Below are 26,102 nucleotides of genomic sequence, written 5' to 3' on the forward strand. Positions count from 1 at the left end.
CTGTCTCCCCAAAGGGCTAGTGGGGTCCTGTCCTCTATCAGAGCATTCCCTGTGTGTGTGCTGTGTGTCGGTACGCTGTGTCGACATTTATGAGGAGGAAAATGGTGTGGAGGCGGAGCAATTGCCTGTGTTAGGGATGTCACCCCCTAGGGAGTCGACACCTGACTGGATGGTCTTATGGAAAGAATTACGTGATAGTGTCGGCACTTTACAAAAGACTGTTGACGACATGAGACAGCCGGCAAATCAGTTAATACCTGTACAGGCGTCTCAAACACCGTCAGGGGCTATAAAACGCCCGTTACCTCAGGTCGATACAGACACTGACACTGACTCCAGTGTCGACGGTGAGGAAACAAACGTATTTTCCAGTAGGGCCACACGTTACATGATCACGGCAATGAAGGAGGTTTTGAACATTTCTGATACTACAAGTACCACAAAAAAGGGTATTATGTGGGGTGTGAAAAAACTACCCGTAGCTTTTCCTGAATCAGATGAATTAAATGAGGTGTGTGATGAAGCGTGGGTTTCCCCCGATAAAAAACTGCTAATTTCTAAAAAATTATTGGCATTATACCCTTTCCCGCCAGAGGTTAGGGCGCGTTGGGAAACACCCCCTAGCGTAGATAAGGCGCTCACACGCTTATCAAAACAAGTGGCGTTACCGTCCCCTGATACGGCCGCCCTCAAGGAACCAGCTGATAGGAAGCTGGAAAATATCCTTAAAAGTATATACACACATACTGGTATTATACTGCGACCAGCAATCGCCTCAGCCTGGATGTGCAGTGCTGGGGTGGCTTGGTCGGATTCCCTGACTGAAAATATTGATACCCTGGACAGGGACAATATATTATTGACTATAGAGCATTTAAAGGATGCATTTCTATATATGCGAGATGCACAGAGGGATATTTGCACTCTGGCATCAAGAGTAAGTGCGATGTCCATTTCTGCCAGAAGAGGATTATGGACGCGACAGTGGTCAGGGGATGCGGATTCCAAACGGCATATGGAAGTATTGCCGTATAAAGGGGAGGAGTTATTTGGGGTCGGTCTATCGGACCTGGTGGCCACGGCAACGGCTGGAAAATCCACCTTTTTACCCCAAGTCACCTCGCAGCAGAAAAAGATACCACTTTTCAGTCTCAGTCCTTTCGTCCCCATAAGGGCAAGCGGGCAAAAGGCCACTCATATCTGCCCCGGGGCAGAGGAAGGGGAAAAAGACTGCAGCAAACAGCCTCTTCCCACGAACAGAAGCCCTCCCCCGCTTCTGCCAAGTCCTCAGCATGACGCTGGGGCCTTACAAGCGGACTCAGGCATGGTGGGGGCCCGTCTCAAGAATTTCAGCGCGCAGTGGGCACACTCGCAAGTGGACCCCTGGATCCTGCAGGTAGTATCTCAGGGGTACAAATTGGAATTCGAGACGTCTCCCCCTCGCCGGTTCCTGAAGTCTGCTTTACCAACGTCTCCCCCCGACAGGGAGGCGGTATTGGAAGCCATTCACAAGCTGTATTCCCAGCAGGTGATAATCAAGGTACCCCTCCTACAACAGGGAAAGGGGTATTATTCCACGCTGTTTGTGGTACCGAAGCCGGATGGCTCGGTGAGACCCATTTTAAATCTGAAATCCTTGAACACTTACATAAAAAGGTTCAAGTTCAAGATGGAGTCACTCAGAGCAGTGATAGCGAACCTGGAAGAAGGGGACTATATGGTGTCTCTGGACATCAAGGATGCTTACCTCCATGTCCCAATTTGCCCTTCTCACCAAGGGTACCTCAGGTTTGTGGTACAGAACTGTCACTATCAGTTTCAGACGCTGCCGTTTGGATTGTCCACGGCACCCCGGGTCTTTACCAAGGTAATGGCCGAAATGATGATTCTTCTTCGAAGAAAAGGCGTCTTAATTATCCCTTACTTGGACGATCTCCTGATAAGGGCAAGGTCCAGAGAACAGTTAGAGGTCGGAGTAGCACTATCTCAAGTAGTACTACGAAAGCACGGATGGATTCTAAATATTCCAAAATCGCAGCTGATTCCGACGACACGTCTGCTGTTCCTAGGGATGATTCTGGACACAGTACAGAAAAAGGTGTTTCTCCCGGAGGAGAAAGCCAAGGAGTTATCCGACCTAGTCAGGAACCTCCTAAGACCAGGCCAAGTGTCAGTACATCAATGCACAAGGGTCCTGGGAAAGATGGTGGCTTCTCACGAAGCGATTCCATTCGGCAGATTCCACGCAAGATCTTTTCAGTGGGATCTGCTGGACAAATGGTCCGGATCGCATCTTCAAATGCATCAGCGGATAACCCTGTCTCCAAGGACAAGGGTGTCTCTCCTGTGGTGGTTACAGAGTGCTCATCTCCTAGAGGGCCGCAGATTCAGCATTCAGGATTGGGTCCTGGTGACCACGGATGCCAGCCTGAGAGGCTGGGGAGCAGTCACACAGGGAAGAAATTTCCAGGGCTTGTGGTCAAGCATGGAAACGTCACTTCACATAAATATCCTGGAACTAAGGGCCATTTACAATGCCCTAAGTCAGGCAAGACCTCTGCTTCAGGGTCAGCCGGTGTTGATCCAGTCGGACAACATCACGGCAGTCGCCCACGTAAACAGACAGGGCGGCACAAGAAGCAGGAGGGCAATGATGGAAGTGGCAAGGATTCTTCGCTGGGCGGAGAATCATGTGATAGCACTGTCAGCAGTGTTCATTCCGGGAGCGGACAACTGGGAAGCAGACTTCCTCAGCAGACACGATCTTCACCCGGGGGAGTGGGGACTTCACCCAGAAGTCTTCCACATGATTGTGAACCGTTGGGAAAAACCAAAAGGTGGACATGATGGCGTCCCGCCTCAACAAAAAACTGGACAGATATTGCGCCAGGTCAAGGGACCCTCAGGCAATAGCTGTGGACGCTCTGGTAACACCGTGGGTGTACCAGTCAGTGTATGTGTTCCCTCCTCTTCCTCTCATACCAAAAGTACTGAGAATCATAAGAAGGAGAGGAGTAAAGACTATACTCGTGGCTCCGGATTGGCCAAGAAGGACTTGGTACCCGGAAATTCAAGAGATGCTCACGGAAGACCCGTGGCCTCTACCTCTAAGAAAGGACCTGCTCCAGCAGGGACCATGTCTGTTCCAAGACTTACCGCGGCTGCGTTTGATGGCATGGCGGTTGAACGCCGGATCCTGAAGGAAAAAGGAATTCCGGATGAAGTCATCCCTACCCTGATCAAAGCCAGGAAGGATGTAACCATACAACATTATCACCGTATTTGGCGTAAATATGTTGCGTGGTGCGAGGCCAGGAAGGCCCCTACAGAGGAATTTCAACTGGGTCGTTTCCTGCATTTCCTGCAAACAGGACTGTCTATGGGCCTCAAATTAGGGTCCATTAAGGTTCAAATTTCGGCCCTGTCAATATTCTTCCAAAAAGAACTGGCTTCTGTTCCTGAAGTTCAGACGTTTGTCAAGGGAGTACTGCATATACAGCCTCCTTTTGTGCCTCCAGTGGCACCTTGGGATCTCAATGTAGTTTTGGGATTCCTAAAATCACATTGGTTTGAACCACTCACCACTGTGGACTTAAAATATCTCACATGGAAAGTGGTAGTGCTGTTAGCCCTGGCTTCAGCCAGGCGTGTCTCAGAATTGGCGGCTTTATCCTATAAAAGCCCTTACCTAATTTTTCATACGGACAGGGCAGAATTGAGGACTCGTCCTCAATTTCTTCCTAAGGTGGTTTCAGCATTTCACTTAAACCAGCCTATTGTGGTGCCTGCGGCTACTAGGGACTTGGAGGATTCCAAGTTGCTGGACGTAGTCAGGGCCCTGAAAATATATGTTTCCAGGACGGCTGGAGTCAGAAAATCTGATTCGCTGTTTATCCTGTATGCACCCAACAAGCTGGGTGCTCCTGCTTCTAAGCAGACGATTGCTCGTTGGATTTGTAGTACAATTCAGCTTGCACATTCTGTGGCAGGCCTGCCACAGCCAAAATCTGTAAAAGCCCATTCCACACGGAAAGTGGGCTCATCTTGGGCGGCTGCCCGAGGGGTCTCGGCTTTACAACTTTGCCGAGCAGCTACTTGGTCAGGGGCAAACACGTTTGCTAAATTCTACAAATTTGATACCCTGGCTGAGGAGGACCTGGAGTTCTCTCATTCGGTGCTGCAGAGTCATCCGCACTCTCCCGCCCGTTTGGGAGCTTTGGTATAATCCCCATGGTCCTTTCGGAGTCCCCAGCATCCACTAGGACGTTAGAGAAAATAAGAATTTACTTACCGATAATTCTATTTCTCATAGTCCGTAGTGGATGCTGGGCGCCCATCCCAAGTGCGGATTGTCTGCATTACTTGTACATAGTTATTGTTACAAAAATCGGGTTATTGTTGTTGTGAGCCATCTTTTCAGAGGCTCCTTCTGTTATCATGCTGTTAACTGGGTTCAGATCACAAGTTGTACGGTGTGATTGGTGTGGCTGGTATGAGTCTTACCCGGGATTCAAAATCCTTCCTTATTGTGTACGCTCGTCCGGGCACAGTATCCTAACTGAGGCTTGGAGGAGGGTCATAGGGGGAGGAGCCAGTGCACACCAGCTAGTCCTAAAGCTTTTACTTTGTGCCCAGTCTCCTGCGGAGCCGCTATCCCCCTGGTCCTTTTGGAGTCCCCAGCATCCACTACGGACTATGAGAAATAGAATTATCGGTAAGTAAATTCTTATTTTAACTGGAATTCCCATTTTAGTAAATTTATCCCTGAGTGTCAAGGGTCTGACATGTTGTGAGTGGCAGACATGTTGCGAGTGGCAGACATGTTGCGAGTGGCAATGTAACTACATATACTTACTTCAGGGCCTTCAGGTGGCGATTCAGCAGTAGAGACTTAGCCAGATACTGCGCCCCCTCCGATTTAATATGATTGTTCTGTAAACTGAAAGAGAGACGTTGGTAGGAAACGTTTGAGGGAAATGTTGATACAAACTTTTTCGGGCTAGGCTGTGTAAAGGGGGGGGCTTTTGGTTAGGCCCTAGAGGGGAGGTTAGGGCTAAGGTGCGGTAACAGGACTGGGGGTGGGGTAGAATACTACCTCGTGAACATCGGGATGTCGGCATCAGTATTGTGACCGCCAGCATGACGTCCACCAGGATCACATACCGATCCCGCAGAGACATTGAACATACTCAGTATAGTGTGGTAGAAATTATCTATTCAATTCATACAGAGACTGAAGTAAAACTATCCACACGCTGAGGTAATACAGTCACTATTGTCTTTAGTTCCTGATAGCAGCAGTTCCCCTTTGCAGTATACCAAGCATAGAATTTAACTTTTTTGGGGGGGAGTGGGTGTAGCGATATGCCCCAGATTTGGCCACACCCCCATAGTAGCACCCGAACCCCACAGATGTGTCAATGGTCCTGCCTGATAGTGGAGCATAAGTAATCTACCAAAGTGTAATATATTTTATAGAATTATCACCAGTGACTGTGGAAAGTGTACATGGGCCAATAGCGGCCATTTTCCAGGCCAAATTAAACAAGAATTCTGTCTCTTGAGCCTGCAACTGCATGTTCTCCTGAATCAGGCCCACATGACTCTAAAGTGGCTCTTTTCTACGAGCTTATATCTATAAACCTACCATTTAAAATCATCATCGAATCTGATGAAGCTGGCAGTCATCCCACGAAACGCGTCATTTATCATCTCTGGCCAAATGCCATAATCACGCACTTTACTAAAGGAACTCTGAGACCATTGTTCCCTCTTTGGGTGATAAAATAAAAAATAAAAACTTTTTCTATCATTAATTGCCAGATTGGACGATGTATATTATGCAGTAATCTGGTTAATCCTGCGCCCAGAGAAAAAGCTGCATTTCCTGCTATATGCCCTCCATAGTGACTCTTGCTAATTATTTTCCCATCATTAGTTGATCTTTATAGATATCTGAATGCTGACAACACTGTGTAGACAAATAACAGGGGACTGACAGCCTGATCCAGAGGTGGATGTAAATGTCGCCAATACTACTATACCATACGCAGCGAATCTGCAGAAATATTCTAACGTCGCAGCTGCTGCATTTTGTATAGAGATGCCCACCTGCAGCGTCGCTGATCCGCCGCTTGCATACAAAAACGCACCATCGGTCGCACATCGGATGCACCATCAGATCTCTGAGCAACCTTACAGTTGCAAAGAATGTCCGTCGCAACTAAACCATTGACTATTAATAAATCCTCACCGCATTTGCCGTCGTATAAAAAACATGGCTGAGATCTGCAAATGTCGGCATTGTGTTCACCTCGGAATTAGTCCCTGAATCTCTGAGTGTATTACTCCACTTACTTTAGGCTCAGTAGCACTTGATTGTTCCGCAGAGCCTCAGCCAAGGCCCTGGCACCACTGGGTCCAATGGCGTTTCCATGGAGGCTGAGGCATATAATACAGAGAGTTAGAGGCATGTTTACCCACAGTGACATGTAACAGACTCCTCCAGATCCCAGAGGACTCACTCGATAGAGGAGAGAGTGCGGTTCACCATCAGGGCTCTTCCCAGCACCTTCACACCGCGGTTACTCAGCTGGTTCTCTGCAAGGCTGAAACAGAGCATGTTGCTGCTTAGTGCATCTGATCGGTTGCTATGGGCAACTTCCACACTTATCCTCTCTAGAAGGCTTGACACATCTTTTACTTAGGGGTTTATTTACTAAGCCTTGGGGGCATATGTAATAGGGTCTGAGTTTGCTGGAGGTGCGGGATGCCGGCCAATCTTGAACGTTTTTGTTTTTTTAAGCGGCATATCATTTACAAGGTCAAACCATGCCTTGTAAAGGATTGCCGCTTTAAAAAAAGGTCCGTTATCGACTGGCATCCTGCACATCTCACAAACTCAGGCCCTATTACGTATGCCCCCTGGAGAGAGATAAAGTGGAGAGAGATAAAGTAGCAACCAACCAGCTCCTGTCATTTTTCAAGCACAGCCTGTGACATGGAAGTCAGGAGCTGATTGGCTGATACTTTATCTCTCTCCAAGGCTTAGTAAATAGACCCTGCATGTAGTTCTTTAATGTAACAGTTCTATCACGATATAACATTTCAAATAAATGTACAACTGATAACACCAGGGGCGTCACTGCCCCTGATGACACCCAGTGCGGATGGTTGTGCGGAGGGGGGTGTCTTAGCAGGAGAGAGGTGGCCTCATGGCCCGAACGCCCGTTTTCTGCATTCCATGGGGTTCTGGAGATACGGGCTGCCCCCCGGGGTGTGCTATGGCCACAGTGCCGGCTGCTACAAGGCAACAGGAGCCAAGTGCTGTACATAATGTTCAAGAGCACTGAGCAGGAGCCGGCATTTAGGTGTCATCCCTTGAAGGGTGATACCTGGGTGCAGTCCGCACCCCCCTTATCACCCCACTGAATAACACATCCCATTTCTTCCAGAAACCCTCTTGATAGGAGTCAGTTTATAGCTGCTTCTTTCATTTGGTAAAATACACAATTCTGACATAAACAGCAATTTCCCCACTTCAGGATTACTCTGTAGCTCTAAATATCGATCTGTCCAATCGGGAGGCACTCGATATCCCGGCTGTTGGGATCCCGGCGCTCTGCATACCGGCGCCGGGATACCGACAACTATTCTCCCTCTTTGGGTGTCAACGACACCCCTGGAGGGAGAATAAATAGCAAATAAATAGCGTGATAGCGGCGCCAGTGATGTGCGGTGGGGTGAGGCAGGTGAGGCAGAGCCTTTCCTGTCATACTTACGTTTAAACCAGAGTTTTGACTGAATAAAATATATGACAAATACTAATAATTTGTTTGAAATATCTTCTTTGCATTATTCTAATAATTTTTATAGCCCAAACTCTGGAGTAAAAAGCCTATGGCAGGTGAGGCAGTGCCTCACCTGTGTATCCTTTCCGCACATCTCCGATCAAAACTCACCAGATTTCCAGGAGTTTATACTGCTGCACCTGTGTATAATGCCCACATGTACCATTCGGCTCATATATTGCGTGTAAATCTGGCTCTGGGGCTAGCCAGTGACTCCTGAGCCATTTAGCTTACCGCACGTCACTGGATAGCACGCCACCATGCCTGCAGCACGGCGAGCGCCGGTATATCGTAGTACACCCGTCCAATCTGTCTGGTGGGAACACAAATCTGGTAATGTACGGGAGCGAATGACAATCAACCATTTGCTCCCAAACACTGGGAAACAGACACATTTGTTAAATCAAATGGATTTAGCCAATTTGCCTGAACGACCATGGTCTGATATCCAGCGTTTGGGAGCAAATGGTTGATTGTCATTCCCTCCCATACATTACCAGATTTGTGTTCCCACCAGACAGATACATCTTTTGGTGTGTACCCAGCTTATGATGATAGGTAATAATATTATAAGGGTATTAGAAGCCAATGACATGACCTGTGTAAAGCTAGCCCGCAGCCTTCTGTCTGTATATGGCCTGTGTATGGCCACGGATCTCCGCTACAGCCTATGGGGGTCATTCCGACCCGTTCGCACGCTGCGGTTCATCGCATGCGGACAGGAGGAAGGCGTTCCAGGGTGTCTTCTTCCTGTCAATCTTCTTGCGTTCACCGCTGTGACCGCTTTCTTCGTACGCGGCATCGGAACTGCGAATGCGCGGCGGCGGCATTGCACAGGCACGGCGTTGGCCGGCGATGGGCAGCGACGCCGTGTACGAAGAAATCTGTCGCAGCGGCGAACGCAAGAAGATTGACAGGAGGAAGGCGTTCCAGGGGCGTCAACTCACCGTTTTCTGGGCGTGGAGATTCGAACGCAGGCGTGTCTAGGTGTTTGGAGAGCGGATGTCTGACGTCAATTTTGGGACCTTCATCGCTGGATCCATCGCACAGGGTAAGTAACTGCAAGCGATCGCAGCCCTGCTATGCTAAAATTCATTCCCCCATAGGTGGCGTCTAGTTGATTGCATGAGCAGCAAAAAGTTGCTACGTGTGATCAACTCGGAATGACCCCCAATATACAGTATACATAGGACAGGATATATAATTTCCCTGCTAAGAACTACTATACACATGTAGCCCTTCCCCAGTTCTGTCACCTGATCCTCTGGATGGTACAGTCCTTAGAGCACAGGATGCTGGCTAATAGTTCCATCACATCGTCTTTAAAGTTGTTATTCTCCATCCTGGGTACAACATAAATAAAGTGACATAAGATGAGCTATAGCTGTGTCACATTTAATATATACATATATACTGTAATATTTAATGGCCAGTAAGTGTGACATGTGCGTGGCAGCGTGTTACATTAACCGGTTGTAATATTCCGCAAGTGGCTAATTACATGTAATAGGTCTGAGTCACTTGCAAGTCTGAATGCACCCGTATTACGTGCATGCGTCATAGGTGGTAATTCAGACCTGATCGCTGCTGTGCGCTTTCACACAGCGGGCGATCAGATCTGAACTGCGCATGCGTATGCACCGCAATGCGCCGGCGCATCGGAACGACTGCACCAGGCATCAGTGCCTAGCGACGGGATGGTGCGAAATAAGCAATTGCACGGGCGATCGCAAGGTGACTGACAGGCAGAGGGCGTTTGTGGGTGGGAACTGACCGTTTTACAGGAGTGTCCGGAGAAATGCAGGAGGGACCAGGCATTTTGAGGGAGGGTGTCTGACGTCAGCTCTGGCCCCGATCAGCAGCATTACATCGCAGCGGCAGAGTAAGTCCTGGGCAGTGCAGAGACTGCGCAAACTGATGTTTGTGCAGGTCTCCTACAAAAGTGAACGCACACTTACACACAGCAAATACCCTTCCAATGTAGGCGGCAACTGATCGCAGGGATGCAAAAAAACGCACCCTAGTGATCAGGTCTAAATTACCCCCCATAGGCAGCACAATAAATCCTGTAGGAAAATTAATGATAAGGACTGATCGCTCATCATTACCCCCACCCCCCTTTGTTGAAATGGCATAACACGAGGGGCCTTATTCAGCACAGGTTGGAGATGCATTGCGTTCCCATTCTCCCCACACGCGCTGTAGTGTGCACGCGCATCGGCGGCAATGCATATGCGCAGGCTGGCATATTGCAGTCACATCCTGGAAGGATGCGACCGCAACATGTTTGACAGCGGTGGGCGTCGATTTAGCATTGCGGGGACGGGGCGGCACCATTTTCGAGGCGGCTACGTGGCGTCACACGCGGCCGCTGCAAGTGAAAACATGGCCACCCTGCGTCTGCTTTCGCAGCCAGGATGCGGAGGCAGGGGACTTTCACAATTCAGCGATGCGATCGCAATACACATCATTGCCGGGTTATTTCCAAGCTGGGCGGCCTTGCCCTGTGCTGGGCGGCCCAGCATGCGATCGCAGCCAGTTTTGCTAAAATAGCAAAACTGCAACCTAAGCTGAATGAGGGCCCAAATCCTACACATGCTGTTTCTGACAAAATGCTACCAAAGAGTATATACTGCACCACAGGCTGCTAGGCAGATTGACAGGCAGAAGCGTTCGCGGGCAAGTCGAGGGTGGCAACACGCCATTGTGGGAGTGGGGCGTTCGGAACACGAGCGTGTCTGGCCCGTTTTCGGGGAGACCATGTGGCGCCATACGTGGCCGCTGCAACAGGTAAGATGGCCGACCAACGCCTGCCTTTGTAGCCAGTCTGCGCAGGCAGGGAGTCATCTCTTAATTTGCGAGGACAGCGATGCGATTGCAATTGAATTGCATTTGCATTGCTGACGGCCATTTGTATGCTGGACGGCCTCGCCCTGTGCTGGGCGGCCCCCATCATGCGATCGCAAGCAGTTGCAATTTTGCTAATTTAGTAAAACTGCAACTGATGTTGAGTGTTGGAAAATGATTGCAAATCATCACATTTTGGAGTTACATCTGGTGTTAGCATTACCCATTAGCCATAAACACTTTTATGGTTACTTTTGTAGTAGCCGAGTACGGAGACGTGCACAAATATGCCAAGAAGGGTGCGGATACAAGTCACCTGGGCCTGTCATAGGCAAACCCAGAGGGAGGGGGGGGGGGGGGGTCGGTTGCCTGGAAACCCCCTCTCTAGCCCACACCATGACCACTATACAGTAGCAATTGTATATGGTACAATTTTACTAGAGCTGCATGTTTTACAGATCTTCACAGTGTTACAAATAAAATAATCAGCAACAATGGCCCTCATTCCAAGTTGATCGCTCACTACCTATTTTTTGCAGAGCAGCGATCAGATAGTCGCCGCCCACGGGGGAGTGTATTTTCGCTTTGCAAGTGTGCGAACGCATGTGCAGCCGAGCGGGGCGAAAATGTTTTTTGCAGTTTCTGAGTAGGTCTGAACTTAGTCAGCCCTTGTGATCACTTCAGCCTGTCCGGTCCTGGAATTGACGTCAGACACCCGCCCTGCAAACGCCTGGACACGCCTGCGATTTCCCTACCACTCCCATAAAACGTTCATTTGACACCCATAAACGCCCTCTTCCTGTCAATCTCCTTGCAATCAGTTGTACGAATGGATTCGTCGCTAGAAGCATTGCACAGCAACGATTCTGTTTGTACCCGTACGACGCGCGTGCGCATTGCGGTGCATACGCATGCGCAGTAGTAACCTGATCGCTGCCCTCCGAAAAATGGCAGCGAGCGATCAACTCGGAATGAGGGCCACCGATGGATCTGTTAAAACATGTCAGCCAGTAATTAACACACGTGTGTGCACCAACTAGTAGATCTGTAAAACATGCACTGTTAGGCAGGGCCGTAACTACGTGTGTGCCAGGTGTGCCTGGCACACAGCACAGTTGCCCTGAGGGCGCACGGCCAGCGGCATGTAATGAGTCAAATTGACCCATTACATGCCGCCTCTGCTGTGTGCGCCGTGCGCCGCCACCGCGCTGCGGAGGAGAGAGCAGCGCCGGGCAGCGGAGAAGGAGGAGGAGAGAGGGGGACTGGAGCCAGCAGCGCTATGTCATTGGTAGTAAGCGCCGCTGCAGCAGTCCCCTCTCCTTCCGTATAGGCTGCCCGGCGCCGCTGTGAATGCTGGGATGCGGTTCCTCCATCCCAGCATTCACAGCGGCACCGGGCAGCCTATACGGAAGGAGAGGGGACTGCTGCAGCGGCGCTTACTACCAATGACATAGCGCTGCTGGCTCCAGTCCCCCTCTCTCCTCCTCCTTCTCCGCTGCCTGCACCAAGGGAGCTGCCAGCACGAGGAGCCTGTCAGCGGGGAGATGGTAAGTATCTCTCTCTCTTTCTCTCTCTCTCTCTCTCTCTCTCTCTCTCTCTCTCTCAGGGGGACACCATCTGCCGTAATGTGTAAAAAGGGGGACTGGCTGCCGCAATGTGTAAAAAGGGGGTCACCGTCTGCCGTAATATGTAAAAAGGGGGCCTGGCTGCCACAATGTGTAAAAAGGGGGACTGGCTGCCGCAATGTGTAAAAAGGGGGACGCTGGCTGCTGCAATGTGTATAAAGGGGGACACCATCTGCCGTAATGTGTAAAAAGGGGGACTGGCTGCCGCAATGTGTAAAAAGGGGGTCACCGTCTGCCGTAATATGTAAAAAGGGGGCCTGGCTGCCGCAATGTGTAAAAAGGGGAACTGGCTGCCGCAATGTGTAAAAAGGGGAACGCTGGCTGCTGCAATGTGTATAAAGGGGGACACCATCTGCCGTAATGTGTAAAAAGGGGGACTGGCTGCCGCAATGTGTAAAAAGGGGGACGCTGGCTGCTGCAATGTGTATAAAGGGGGACATCGTCTGCCGTAATGTGTAAAAACGGGGACGCTGTCTGCTGTAATGTGTAAAAAGGGGACGCTGTCTGCCGCAATGTGTAAAAAGGGGGACACCGTCTGCCGTGATGTGTAAAAAGGGGGACTGGCTGCCACAATGTGTAAAAAGGGGGTCACCGTCTGCCGTAATAAGTAAAAAGGGGGCCTGGCTGCAGCAATGTGTAAAAAGGGAGACACCGGCTGCAGCAATGTGTAAAAAGGGGGACACCGTCTGCCGTAATGTGTAATAAGGGGGACTGGCTGCCGCAATGTGTAAAAAGGGGGTCACAGTCTGCCGTAATATGTAAAACGGGGGCCTGGCTGCCGCAATGTGTAAAAAGGGGGACTGGTTGCCGCAATTTGTAAAAAGGGGGACGCTGGCTGCTGCAATCTGTATAAAGGGGGACACCATCTGCCGTAATGTGTAAAAAGGTGGACTGGCTGCTGCAATGTGTATAAAGGGGAACACCGTCTGCCGTAATGTGTAAAACGGGGATGCTGTCTGCTGTAATGTGTAAAAAGGGGACGCTGTCTGCCGTAATGTGTAAAAAGGGGACGCTGTCTGCCGTACTGTGAGAAAAGGGGACGCTGTCTGCCATAATGTGTAAAAAGGGGGACGCTGTCTGCCATAATGTGTAAAAAGGGGGACGCTGTCTGCCGTAATGTGTAAAAAAGGGTACGCTGTCTGTCGTAATGTGTGAAAAAGGGGGATGCTGTCTGCCGTAATGTGTAAAAAAGGGGACGCTGTCTGCTGTAATGTGTAAAAAGGGGACGCCGTCTGCCGTAATGTGTAAAAAGGGGGACGCTGTCTGCCGTACTGTGTAAAAAGGGGACGCTGTCTGCCATAATGTGTAAAAAGGGGACGCTGTCTGCCATAATGTGTAAAAAGGGGGACGCTGTCTGCCATAATGTGTAAAAAAGGGGGACGCTGTCTGCCGTAATGTGTAAAAAAGGGTACGCTGTCTGCCGTAATGTGTGAAAAAGGGGGACGCTGTCTGCCGTAATGTGTAAAAAAGGGGACGCTGCCTGCCGTAATGTGTGAAAAAGGGGGACGCTGTCTGCCGTAATGTGTGAAAAAGGGGGACGCTGTATGCCGTAATGTGTAAAAAAGGGGACGCTGTCTGCCGTAATGTGTGAAAAAGGGGGACGCTGTCTGCCGTAATGTGTTAAAAGGGGACTATGCCTGCTGTAATGTGTAAAAAGGGGGGACGCTGTCTGCCGTAATGTGTAAAAAGGGGGACTGGCTGCCGCAATTTGTAAAAAGGGGGACGCTGGCTGCTGCAATGTGTATAAAGGGGGACACCATCTGCCGTAATGTGTAAAAAGGGGGACTGGCTGCTGCAATGTGTAAAAAGGGGGACGCTGGCTGCTGCAATGTGTATAAATGGGGACGCTGTCTGCTGTAATGTGTAAAAATGGGGACGCTGTCTGCTGTAATGTGTAAAAAGGAGACGCTGTCTGCCGTAATGTGTAAAAAGGGGGACGCTGTCTGCCGTAATGTGTAAAAAGGGGGACGCTGTCTGCCGTACTGTGTAAAAAGGGGACGCTGTCTGCCATAATGTGTAAAAAGGGGACGCTGTCTGCTGTAATGTGTAAAAAGGGGGGCGCTGTCTGCCGTAATGTGTAAAAAGGGGATGCTGTCTGCTGTAATGTGTAAAAAAGGGGGACGCGGTCTGCCGTAATGTGTAAAAAAGGGGACGCTGTCTGCCGTAATGTGTGAAAAAGGGGGACGCTATCTGCCTAATGTGTAAAAAAGGGTACGCTGTCTGCCATAATGTGTAAAAAAAGGGGACGCTGTCTGCCGTAATGTGTAAAAAAGGGGACGCTGTCTGCCGTAATGTGTAAAAAGGGGGACTGTCTGCTGTAATGTATAAAAGGGGCTCTACCTGGTGTAGTGGCGCTACTGTGCAGCGTAATTTGAATAATGGAGACTACTGTGCACCGTAGTATGAATTGCTATTATTTTGTGGCCATGCCCCTTCCCCATGAAGCCACGCCCCTATATTTTTTGCGCGCCTATGGCGTGCACTGCCCCTATGGCGCGCACTGCCCCTATCTTGCATGGGGGGGCGGCAATGTAGTTTCTTGCACACAGCGCTGAAATGCCTAGTTACGGCACTGCGTGTTAGGGGTGCTCTGCTATAGACCATCTATACCAGAGGTTCTCAAACTCGGTCCTCGGGGGCACACACAGTGCATGTTTTGCAGGTAACCCAGCAGGTGCACAGGTGTATTAATTACTCACTGACACATTTTAAAAGGTCCACAGGTGGAGCTAATTATTTCACTTGCGATTCTGTGAGGAGACCTGCAAAACATGCACTGTGTGTGCCCCCGAGGACCGAGTTTGAGAACCTCTGATCTATACGATTCATAATACTGTAATGTGTACTTATATGTCCAGGGCAGTTCTAGGATCTTCTGCTGTTCCCCCAGCCTTGCTCCAGTGCCCTGGATTGGTGGCCACATCTGATATAAAGCATTCAGCCCAGACAGGATGTCCCTACTGCACTGTATATGTGGGAATTAGGACATACAGTACAGTGCACTTTGTATGATGCATGTTATAGCTGCTTCAGTATTAATTATGCCCTCTTCATGGACTGGCCACAGGCACTCTAAAATCAAGCAGTTGGAGAACCCCGGCTAGAAATCCTGCATTTACCACTGCCCGTATGGAGGCTAGGATCAACCAGAGGCCGTAACTTTGTCCTCAGAAAAGCGAGGTCATGTCCTCATTGGGGGTGGGCAGCATGCAGCTCCTGCAGTGGGCCACGGTATTCATAAGGTGTGACCATGTGCCCAGGCATTTTTAAGGAGGGCCTCTGACGTCAGCGATAACCACCTCCAACCTCTTGTGTTGCAAGAATTGTGGACGACCTTGCCTGGCGCAAATAGGAAAAATCTTCAATTGTAATTGCGTATGGTTTTACGATCAGCCCGCATATTGCGATGCATTTGCAATTTCTGCAATGGGCGTTTTTTCTCTATTTTGGGGCGGCAACAATTTGATCGCAGCAACTGCTTTTTAGCAGAAACTGCAATCCTTGCTGAATGAGGTCCAATATACACTAATATGGTCTCCAAAAATACATTTGGACATAGTATAACTAAAGTTCCACCATCCATTTTCCCACCTTTATGCTAAACATGTTTTAAGCTATATCATTTATATATAAATTATTAGATGGTATCCCTCTGGAATAAATAATACTCCCTTGATTGTCCAATAAACAACTATTCCGAGAAAAAAAAAGGATAACTGTTTAAAACACAATTATCCTAAATACAGTCTAAAAATAAATTGAGTCACATACTAGAAGCGTGTCCTAAATTTACCTGGCAGCAGCATTACCTGCTGGACTGATAACAAGTTATTACACAGGCAAGAGGAAGGGGAGAAGATGACAAATACCTTAAGTTGGTACAGTATTGTAGCTGCGGTAGGAAGTTCTTTACGAGGTTGTAATTCAGGCACTGGGATAAATTTATGTCTTGAACACAGCTGTCTGATGTTCGCAGCAAGTAAGCAAGAGCAGAACATGTCAGTGGGTTCAACTTTCCACCAAGCGTTCCACTGTTCATAGACTCTTCAACTGTGCGGATCAACTCTGTGTGTCCCATCTCATGCAGGCAGCACACCAAGTTAACCATTTCACATGAGATGGTCTTTCCTACACTGAGCAAGCTCTGTAAGTAGTCAACTGCTTGTCCATGGTAGCTGTTTGGCTCCTCCTTACTTGGAAGACATCCGGCTAATATACGCAGAACCTGTGGTGACAGAAGTCCTGAGAGGAAGCGGAGGAAGATGGACAGCTGCACTCCATCAGCCTGTAAAACACGTTGCGTTGCACTTTTATAGTGGTTGAGAAAGCCCAACTTGGGCCAGGAAACTCCACCATCTGCAAACAAGTCAAAGATTGCACGTTTGGCAGCAAAGTAGTAGTGGACAGCGCCTAGGAACTCCTGCAGCAAAATATGGGAGAAGCAGAAAGCTGGGCATGAGGGGGAATGCTGGGCAAGCAGCAGTCGGGAACAAAGGCTTCCAGGTATTATCGGGGTCTCAATCCCACAAGATTTCAAATCTGACTCATAGAAAACTGAACGTTTCCGAACCAATCCTTGGAATGCCAGCTTTCCTAGGTTGCCTACTGTTCGCCTGGCACTACTTGGTTGTTCTATTACCTCCAAGTCATAAAACTGGGCTTTCAAATACCAAGCAAAGATGGTTGACAATGTCTCTGGTAGAAGCTGATTAGTGGAGTCTTGGGCATGCAGAGCAAACCCAAGAGAAACCCCTATAATGTGGCACAAAGTGGGAACTATACATAAGGCCTTCAAAGAATGATGACACTGTAGATGATTCCAGATCCTCTCCACTGTACCATTGGTGTCATGTAGCAGCTGATCCAAAAACACTTTCATTTCATTTGACTCTAGTCCAGTTATCTCTGTCATCCGATCTACAAGCCCTGCAGGAATCCTAGCAGCTGCTCCCGGCCTGGATGTAATCCACACGCAGACGTCTGGAAGTAGGTTGCCCCGCAGAATATTAGTAATGAGACACTCAGGAGGAAGTTCTTTCTGGGGGTCAGTGCTGGCCGCAGACTCTGAGAAATCCAGGGGGGCCCGTAACTCGTCCAAGCCATCCAAAATAAGGAGAGAGCTTGGAGGTGGAACAGAACAACATGGGTAGGCGATGCGTACCAACTTCTCCGCAGAGAGACGGTCATAAATATTCAACTCCCAGAGATTCAAAGCCAGCACAGAGGTAATGTTTGTGCACAAATCTCCCCGTGCCCATTTTTCCACAAACAGTCTCACCAGTGTGCTTTTACCAACCCCGGCCACTCCCACAGTGACATTGATACGTGGGGGGAGGCAGACTTTTGACAGTGGCATTAATAGCTTTTCCAGTGGCAACTTCTTGGGGTTTCCTCTCCCACCCTGCCCTAGCTCCAGCTGAACAATATCATGTTCTTGAAGCTGTGCATCGGTGAAGCCTTCCAGCAGTTTCAGGGAGTCTAACTGTGTCAAGAGTGAATGATGATCCATGTATTCCACATTGTCCAAAAACTTCTTAACCAGTGGATCTGAAAAAAAAAAAACAACAACCCACAAATACAGTTAAACTAATGTAACCAGAGCTTAATTAGTAGGTCACAGGCACAGCTCATGACTTACCATAGTGGCGCATGCGCAGGTATAGACAGGTACCGCTGTTCTCTATGCAGTTCTGGAGCCCTTGAAGGTACCACTTGCCCTTCCCACCTAGTATGTCCATCAGGGTCTCTGCCCACTTAGGCAATGAGGTTAATTTCTGAAGACGTTGGACCTCCTCCACATTCAACATCTGAAGCTCCTGCAGCTTCATCATGATCTCCTGGAGGGATTCCAGACAGGCACTGGATGTGAGCTGTCTCCTGTACCTTAGAATCCATAGACCTACCAGAGCAAGGACAAATCAGCAGATGGGGGAGATTTAAAGATGGTTTCAGAAACTAGTGACTCTAACAAAATAGGCTGTATAAAGCCCAGTAATACTATAATTACTGGAACCAAATATCTTAACTTAAACTGGCGTCAGAGACAAATCACAATTCTAGGTTACCTGTAGATATCCTCCTAAACTGCGTTAAACTAAATGGGTATAAATTCAGATTATTATATGAGGACATCCATGTACCTTCCATATCATTGTTTTAAAAGATAATGGGGTCCAAGTATTCTTAACTTGTTCAACGTCCATGTCATCTCTAGGTTTTGGCTGGTGGCAGACCTACCTCTGAGATCATCCTGTGAGAAAACACAATTGTTAGGACAGCCTGAATGTGGGGCAAATGTAGAAAGTCATACAGGACAAATGGGATGCAGACAGGATTGTGACTGCCAGGATTTTGGGCCTAATTCAGACCTGATAGCTAGCAAGCGTTTTTTGCACTGAGCTTTGGAACTCAGATAATGTGTGGGTGTATTGTTTTCTCTTATGGGATGCAGTGTTTTGCGATGTATAGCGCACATTTATGAGATATGGTAATAAGAGATGCAGGCATTTACAATATATATTAGAGCGGGCATTTTAAATATTTGTGAGAAATCAATTTGGCATTCATAGATGGGGGCTGGTCCGGGATATCACGTTCTTAAAGATGCACTGTACATTATAAATGCGACGCTGTGGTCGATCAGCTTGTGATGGACGCATCCTAAAAGCTGAGAAAATCATATCCGTGTGTATTGTTGTGTTATTAGTAAGACGCTGATATGAAATTCAAGGGACAATGCGTTTCTCATAATATTTAAGATGCTAAAATTTATTTTTATTGTTGCAAAACAAGGTTCAAATAAGTCATATTGTGTTTGATTCAGATTGGATTGTTTATCTGTTAAGTAGGTTTAAAAGTTGCTGCATAGCCCTGATATAGTTTTTTTTTTTAACTCAGGCCTAAAATAACTTCTGGTGCTTGTATGATGTGGGATTTCTTTGTGACAAAGGAAGCCGCATGGTCTGTCCTCCATTTTGGACTAACCACATGGCCCGTCCACCATTTTGTGTAACCCTCATGGATGTGGAAGGGGGAGGAGCAGTGGCCATTTTGGGAAGGTCATTTTCTAAATTGCTGATTTTCACTGCTCAGAATAATCAGCTTTCCTTGGTCACATCAAACACCATTTATGAGTTACCAATGCATTTATTTAACCCATGCCATAGTCAATTACAAATAGTTTCAGCTGGGCCTAGTGAGAGTTAATAGATGAATACTTGATGTAAGAATTACACACAGATATAAACAAAGTTTTTTTTCTTTTTCCTCCAGGATTTAGTTAAATCTGCTTGCTAGTTTAGGATAGCCATTGAAATGTTAATTAACCTGTCCCACTACCCTCTTGAACAGGCATATGAACCTCTGATATGCAAATTAGAAGCACTGAATGGGTAAGGTGTCTCATAGGAGACCAGTGAATGGTATATTATATATAATATTATTATAATTACTTGTATATTTATATCAGTGTATGTTCTGCAAGATAGCTATCCAATCTGAATCATATCATTTAAACTATTGATTATTGCTAGAGTCATTATAGATCTGTGTGAAATAGGATACATTTGTTGCTATATAGTTAAAACTGAAATAACAGTATTTTAAGGAAGTAAGCGTAAAGACACAAATGCAGGTCTGCATAAAAGTTTATACAGAACAAGTTGTGTCTAGTGGGCAATAGTAAATAGTATTGTTCACATTTATACTTAGAGCTGTGTGATTTGTTTAATTGCGGACGCAGGGTTTTGTACACGTGTCTCGGACAATGTAAAGGACTGCGCACGCAGCGTAAGAGACACGCACGGTCGCGTGTTTGCGCAAAGTGCAAAAGAATGCGGGCGCTGAGTACAAATTATACAATAGTGTTGTTTAGTTCAAAGGTGGGATAGGAGACATTTAATACAATAGCACATAACTATCAGATTTCAAAAGCAGGTTACACTAAATTTAGTTTAAAAACTGTATTGCCTCTGGGGTAAAACTGCCTATCTGAATGAATCCAAATTTTCTGTACAGAAAAACAAAGTGTATTTGAGTGAGCGAACGTAGGAGGAAGTGGATATTTGAACCCCGGAAAATCGGGATCCCGTCGTGTGGTACATCAAGTAAGAGGAGGCTTGGTGGCATGAAGTGGCTGACTCACGTTAGTATAAGGTTTAATACGCAAATGGTGAGGGGATTTGCAAAGGAGCGTGATAGTGCATAAGTATTGCGAAGTATTGAAGTAAAAAGGTTTTTGTATTACGCTCCGGGCTGAGGGTCACAGTTTGTACATTGAGCCGTAGTTGTACGGCGTACCCCTTTACGAACTGTTGCGTAAAATCGCGGTATCATTAGCGCTGTGTAGAGTATACGCAAGCGTGATTTGTGTATAAGTGTATAGGGAGTTTTCGCTGGTCTCTCTCAGGAAAATCTCCAGCTGTGTATATTCACTGGAATAGGTAAGTCACTCCTAAACACTTCCAGTGAATAGAAACCAGATAGGGGCCTCACTGGGTTCGCGGTGGTCACTATTGGAGTGAGTCGTGGTACTCGGCGGAGAAGGAGTGGGTGAAAGCCTTCTAAGAACTTTCACCGTCTATTCGTATTGTGCATTGGGGATTGCGTAAAAAGGAAAAAGTCCGCGATGGGATCCAATTGCACAAGCGGTGGACGTTTTGTAGCCAGGGTTCAGGTTGAAGAGCTGCGGCCCAAGGGGTCAGCGAGGTTTGTTATGTGTGGTAAATATGGATCACACACGGAAGACTTTTTGTCTGAATGGGTACGTATGACTGACAAAGATAGGGTACCATTCCCTAGGGTGGGCAGCTTTGAACCAGAGGTATTGCAGAACTTAAGGATAAGAATATGTCTGATAAAATCCCGAAAACAAAGGGTCAGACATACAAATTGTTTAAACCTGTGACAGCAAGAGGGGTTGGTGAGTTTGATCCTAAGGTATTGCAGGTGGTATGTTTAACCAAAGTCATATAAGACAAGAATGGAAATATAAGAACTGTTTGAACTTGTAGTAACAATAAATAAGTAGGAAGAAAAAAAAAGAGAATGCAAGTACACTGCCTTATGTAGATGTGGAAACAGTTACGGCCAGCATACAAACTATAGAAAATAATAAAAATATGAAAAATATGACTGTAACCTACATATGTACTAATGAATGTTGAAGTTTTATTTAGGAGGAGAAGGTGACCTGATCGTTTTCAGCCATTTCTCATGCACCCAGAGGAGTATCCAACCGGTAAAAGAAGAGCAGTAGCCTGTGGGGAAAGTGGCTGAGACCAGTGGAACAGGTAAGTATGCTATCATTTGTGTACATATATAGTAAACCCCCCCCCCCCCCCCCCCTCCAAAAAAAAAACAAAAAAAAAAAAAATCAAGAGTAACATCAGAAAGGGAGAAAAAACCTGTCCGCACATTAGTATTTGCCAGTAGGAAAGCGGACAGAGACAAGGTAACCCCAGGGTATTTCTTTTAGTTACCATATAAGAAGTATTCATTCCTAGTAATGCCCCTAGTCAAGATGAGCTCGGAAATGTTTGTTGGACCATGTACAGTACCTTAATACGGGATGAGAAGGATTGAATGAAATACTTTGCATGACCTAGAAGCATGTTAAACTTTTTTTTGTTTTTGTCTCTTGCAGAAATAGAAAACTCTCCATCTGGATAAGACCACTGGTAAACACTAATTCGGCAAATGGGAGATGGCTGTCTCTGTGCAAATGGACGGGCTCAATAAGGCATTGAGTGTCAGGGTGCAGACTTCTTTGCAAAATTGGAAAGGTCACAGTAGCTAATCTTAGAGTGCTATTGAACATCACAAGAATAGTGTTAGGCGCAGAGAACAACAGGTGGAGAGGTTGAGGATGGTAAGTATACTGGCACATACAGGAAAGACCCATCAGTCCAAACCCCAGATCCCTAATGGTCAATAATATGTTACACTTGTAGGAAGGAAGGGCATTTTGCCAGAGATTGTAGGAGTAGTAGGACACATAGTCAATATAGATCCCCTAGACAGAAAACACAAGCCACATTATTAAACACATAGACGGGACCAAGGGACATATAGAAAGGAATCAAGAGCCATATAGAAAACACAGATTCGGGCAATGGGAGTAACAGGAACGATGCAACAATACCCTTTGAGTAGACCTGCAGAGATTACGATAGGGCCCTTGCAAACCAAACAGTCTTTTCTGCTGGCTGCATCGGCTCCGACTAATCTACTCGGCAGAGACTTAGTGTGTAAAATGCGGTGTGTCACATACTGTACTCCTGAGGGTGTCTTCTTGGATATACCTGAGAACCATGCTCAAGAAGTACAAAATATACAAGACACCCCTCAAAGGCTAATGTCGCATTCTACTGTTCTAGATGCATGTCCATCACAGGTAGAGGAAATTATCTCACAGATACCGGGTTCCCTATGAACTTAGGATGGACAGGACACTGGATTGATGGCTGGGATAGTCCCAATAGCGATACGATAAACACTAGTGATGTGCACCGGAAATTTTTCGGGTTTTGTGTTTTGGTTTTGGGTTCGGTTCCGCGGCCGTGTTTTGGGTTCGAACGCGTTTTGGCAAAACCTCACCGAATTTTTTTGGTCGGATTCGGGTGTGTTTTGGATTCGGGTGTTTTTTTCAAAAAACCCTAAAAAAACAGCTTAAATCATAAAAATTTGGGGGTCATTTTGATCCCATAGTATTATTAACCTCAATAACCATAATTTCCACTCATTTTCAGTCTATTCTGAACACCTCACACCTCACAATATTATTTTTAGTCCTAAAATTTGCACCGAGGTAGCTGTGTGACTAAGCTAAGCGACCCAAGTGGCCGACACAAACACCTGGCCCATCTAGGAGTGGCACTGCAGTGTCAGACAGGATGGCCCTTCAAAAAAATACTCCCCAAACAGCACATGACGCAAAGAAAAAAAGAGGCGCAATGAGGTAGCTGTGTGACTAAGATAAGAGACCCAAGTGGCCGACACAAACACCTGGTCCATCTAGGAGTGGCACTGCAGTGTCACGCAGGATGGCCCTTCAAAAAAATACTCCCCAAACAGCACATGACGCAAAGAAAAAAAGAGGCGCACCAAGGTCGCTGTGTGACGAAGTTAAGCGACACAAGTGGCCGACACAAACACCTGGCCCATCTAGGAGTGGCACTGCAGTGTCACGCAGGATGGCCCTTCAAAAAAATACTCCCCAAACAGCACATGACGCAAAGAAAAAAAAGAGGCGCACCAAGGTCGCTGTGTGACTAAGATAAGCGACACAAGTTGCCGACACAAACACCTGGCCCATCTAGGAGTGGCACTGCAGTGTCACGCAGGATGGCCCTTCAAAAAAATACTCCCCAAACAGCACATGACGCAAAGAAAAAAAAGAGGCGCACCAAGGTCGCTGTGTGACTAAGATAAGCGACCCAAGTGGCCGACACAAACACCTGGCCCATCTAGGAGTGGCACTGCAGTGTCACGCAGGATGGCCCTTCAAAAAAATACTCCCCATACAGCACATGACGCAAAGAAAAAAAGAGGCGCACCAAGGTCGCTGTGTGACTAAGATAAGCGACACAAGTGGCCGACACAAACACCTGGCCCATCTAGGAGTGGCACTGCAGTGTCACGCAGGATGGCCCTTCAAAAAAATACTCCCCAAACAGCACATGACGCAAAGAAAAATGAAAGAAAAAAAGAGGTGCAAGATGGAATTGTCCTTGGGCCCTCCCACCCACCCTTATGTTGTAAAAACAGGACATGCACACTTTAACGAACCCATCATTTCAGCGACAGGGTCTGCCACACGACTGTGACTGAAATGACTGGTTGGTTTGGGCCCCCACCAAAAAAGAAGCAATCAGTCTCTCCTTGCACAAACTGGCTCTACGGAGGCAAGATGTCCACCTCATCATCATCGTCCGATTCATCACCCCTTTCACTGTGTACATCCCCCTCCTCACAGATTATTAATTCGTCCCCACTGGAATCCACCATCTCAGGTCCCCGTGTACTTTCTGGAGGCAATTGCTGCTGGTGAATGTCTCCACGGAGGAATTGATTATAATTCATTTTAATGAACATCATCTTCTCCACATTTTCTGGAAGTAACCTCGTACGCCGATTGCTGACAAGGTGAGCGGCGGCACTAAACACTCTTTCGGAGTACACACTGGAGGGAGGGCAACTTAGGTAGAATAAAGCCAGTTTCTGCAAGGGCCTCCAAATTGCCTCTTTTTCCTGCCAGTATACGTACGGACTGTCTGACGTGCCTACTTGGATGCGGTCACTCATATAATCCTCCACCATTCTTTCAATGGTGACAGAATCATATGCAGTGACAGTAGACGACATGTCAGTAATCGTTGCCAGGTCCTTCAGTCCGGACCAGATGTCAGCACTCGCTCCAGACTGCCCTGCATCACCGCCAGCGGGTGGGCTCGGAATTCGTAGCCTTTTCCTCGCACCGCCAGTTGCGGGAGAATGTGAAGGAGGAGCTGTTGACGGGTCGCGTTCCGCTTGACTTGACAATTTTCTCACCAGCAGGTCTTTGAACCTCTGCAGACTTGTGTCTGCCGGAAAGAGAGATACAACGTAGGTTTTAAATCTAGGATCGAGCACGGTGGCCAAAATGTAGTGCTCTGATTTCAACAGATTGACCACCCGTGAATCCTGGTTAAGCGAATGAAGGGCTCCATCCACAAGTCCCACATGCCTAGCGGAATCGCTCTGTTTTAGCTCCTCCTTCAATGCCTCCAGCTTCTTCTGCAAAAGCCTGATGAGGGGAATGACCTGACTCAGGCTGGCAGTGTCTGAACTGACTTCACGTGTGGCAAGTTCAAAAGGTTGCAGAACCTTGCACAACGTTGAAATCATTCTCCACTGCGCTTGAGACAGGTGCATTCCACCTCCTTTGCCTATATCGTGGGCAGATGTATAGGCTTGAATGGCCTTTTGCTGCTCTTCCATCCTCTGAAGCATATAGAAGGTTGAATTCCACCTCGTTACCACTTCTTGCTTCAGATGATGGCAGGGCAGGTTCAGGTGTTTTTGGTGGTGCTCCAGTCTTCTGTACGCGGTGCCTGTACGCCGAAAGTGGCCCGCAATTCTTCTGGCCACCGACAGCATCTCTTGCACGCCCCTGTCGTTTTTTAAATAATTCTGCACCACCAAATTCAAGGTATGTGCAAAACATGGGACGTGCTGGAATTTGCCCAGATGTAATGCACGCACAATATTGCTGGCGTTGTCCGATGCCACAAATCCCCAGGAGAGTCCAATTGGGGTAAGCCATTCTGCGATGATCTTCCTCAGTTGCCTTAAGAGGTTTTCAGCTGTGTGCGTATTCTGGAAAGCGGTGATACAAAGCGTAGCCTGCGTAGGAACGAGTTGGCGTTTGCGAGATGCTGCTACTGGTGCCGCCGCTGCTGTTCTTGCAGCGGGAGGCAATACATCTACCCAGTGGGCTGTCACAGTCATGTAGTCCTGAGTCTGCCCTGCTCCACTTGTCCACATGTCCGTGGTTAAGTGGACATTGGGTACAACTACATTTTTTAGGACACTGGTGACTCTTTTTCTGAGGTCTGTGTACATTCTCGGTATCGCCTGCCTAGAGAAATGGAACCTAGATGGTATTTGGTACCGGGGACACAGTACCTCAATCAAGTCTATAGTTGCCTCTGAAGTAACGATGGATACAGGAACCACATTTCTCACCGCCCAGGCTGCCAAGGCCTCAGTTATCCGCTTTGCAGCAGGATGACTGCTGTGA

At 47.6% G+C, this 26,102-nt stretch overlaps 1 protein-coding gene across 2 annotated transcripts in view; it reads right to left on the bottom strand.

Annotated features, from left to right (window-relative positions):
* The window catches only part of NLRC3 (NLR family CARD domain containing 3), a 78,073-nt gene that overhangs the window by 26,914 nt on the left and 25,057 nt on the right, over window positions 1-26,102 (bottom strand). For both annotated transcript variants that reach the window (XM_063934790.1, XM_063934789.1), the window contains 7 exons: window positions 18,463-18,572; window positions 17,961-18,221; window positions 16,192-17,869; window positions 9,107-9,193; window positions 6,525-6,608; window positions 6,358-6,441; window positions 4,856-4,939 (listed from right to left, as the gene is read on the bottom strand). In XM_063934790.1, coding sequence (XP_063790860.1) covers window positions 4,856-4,939; window positions 6,358-6,441; window positions 6,525-6,608; window positions 9,107-9,193; window positions 16,192-17,869; window positions 17,961-18,221; window positions 18,463-18,469 — 2,285 coding nt within the window. In that variant the 5' untranslated portion in view covers window positions 18,470-18,572. The remainder of the gene's footprint in view (window positions 1-4,855; window positions 4,940-6,357; window positions 6,442-6,524; window positions 6,609-9,106; window positions 9,194-16,191; window positions 17,870-17,960; window positions 18,222-18,462; window positions 18,573-26,102) is intronic.

Source organism: Pseudophryne corroboree, chromosome 7 (genome assembly GCF_028390025.1).
Source record: "Pseudophryne corroboree isolate aPseCor3 chromosome 7, aPseCor3.hap2, whole genome shotgun sequence".
Taxonomy (NCBI): domain Eukaryota; kingdom Metazoa; phylum Chordata; class Amphibia; order Anura; family Myobatrachidae; genus Pseudophryne; species Pseudophryne corroboree.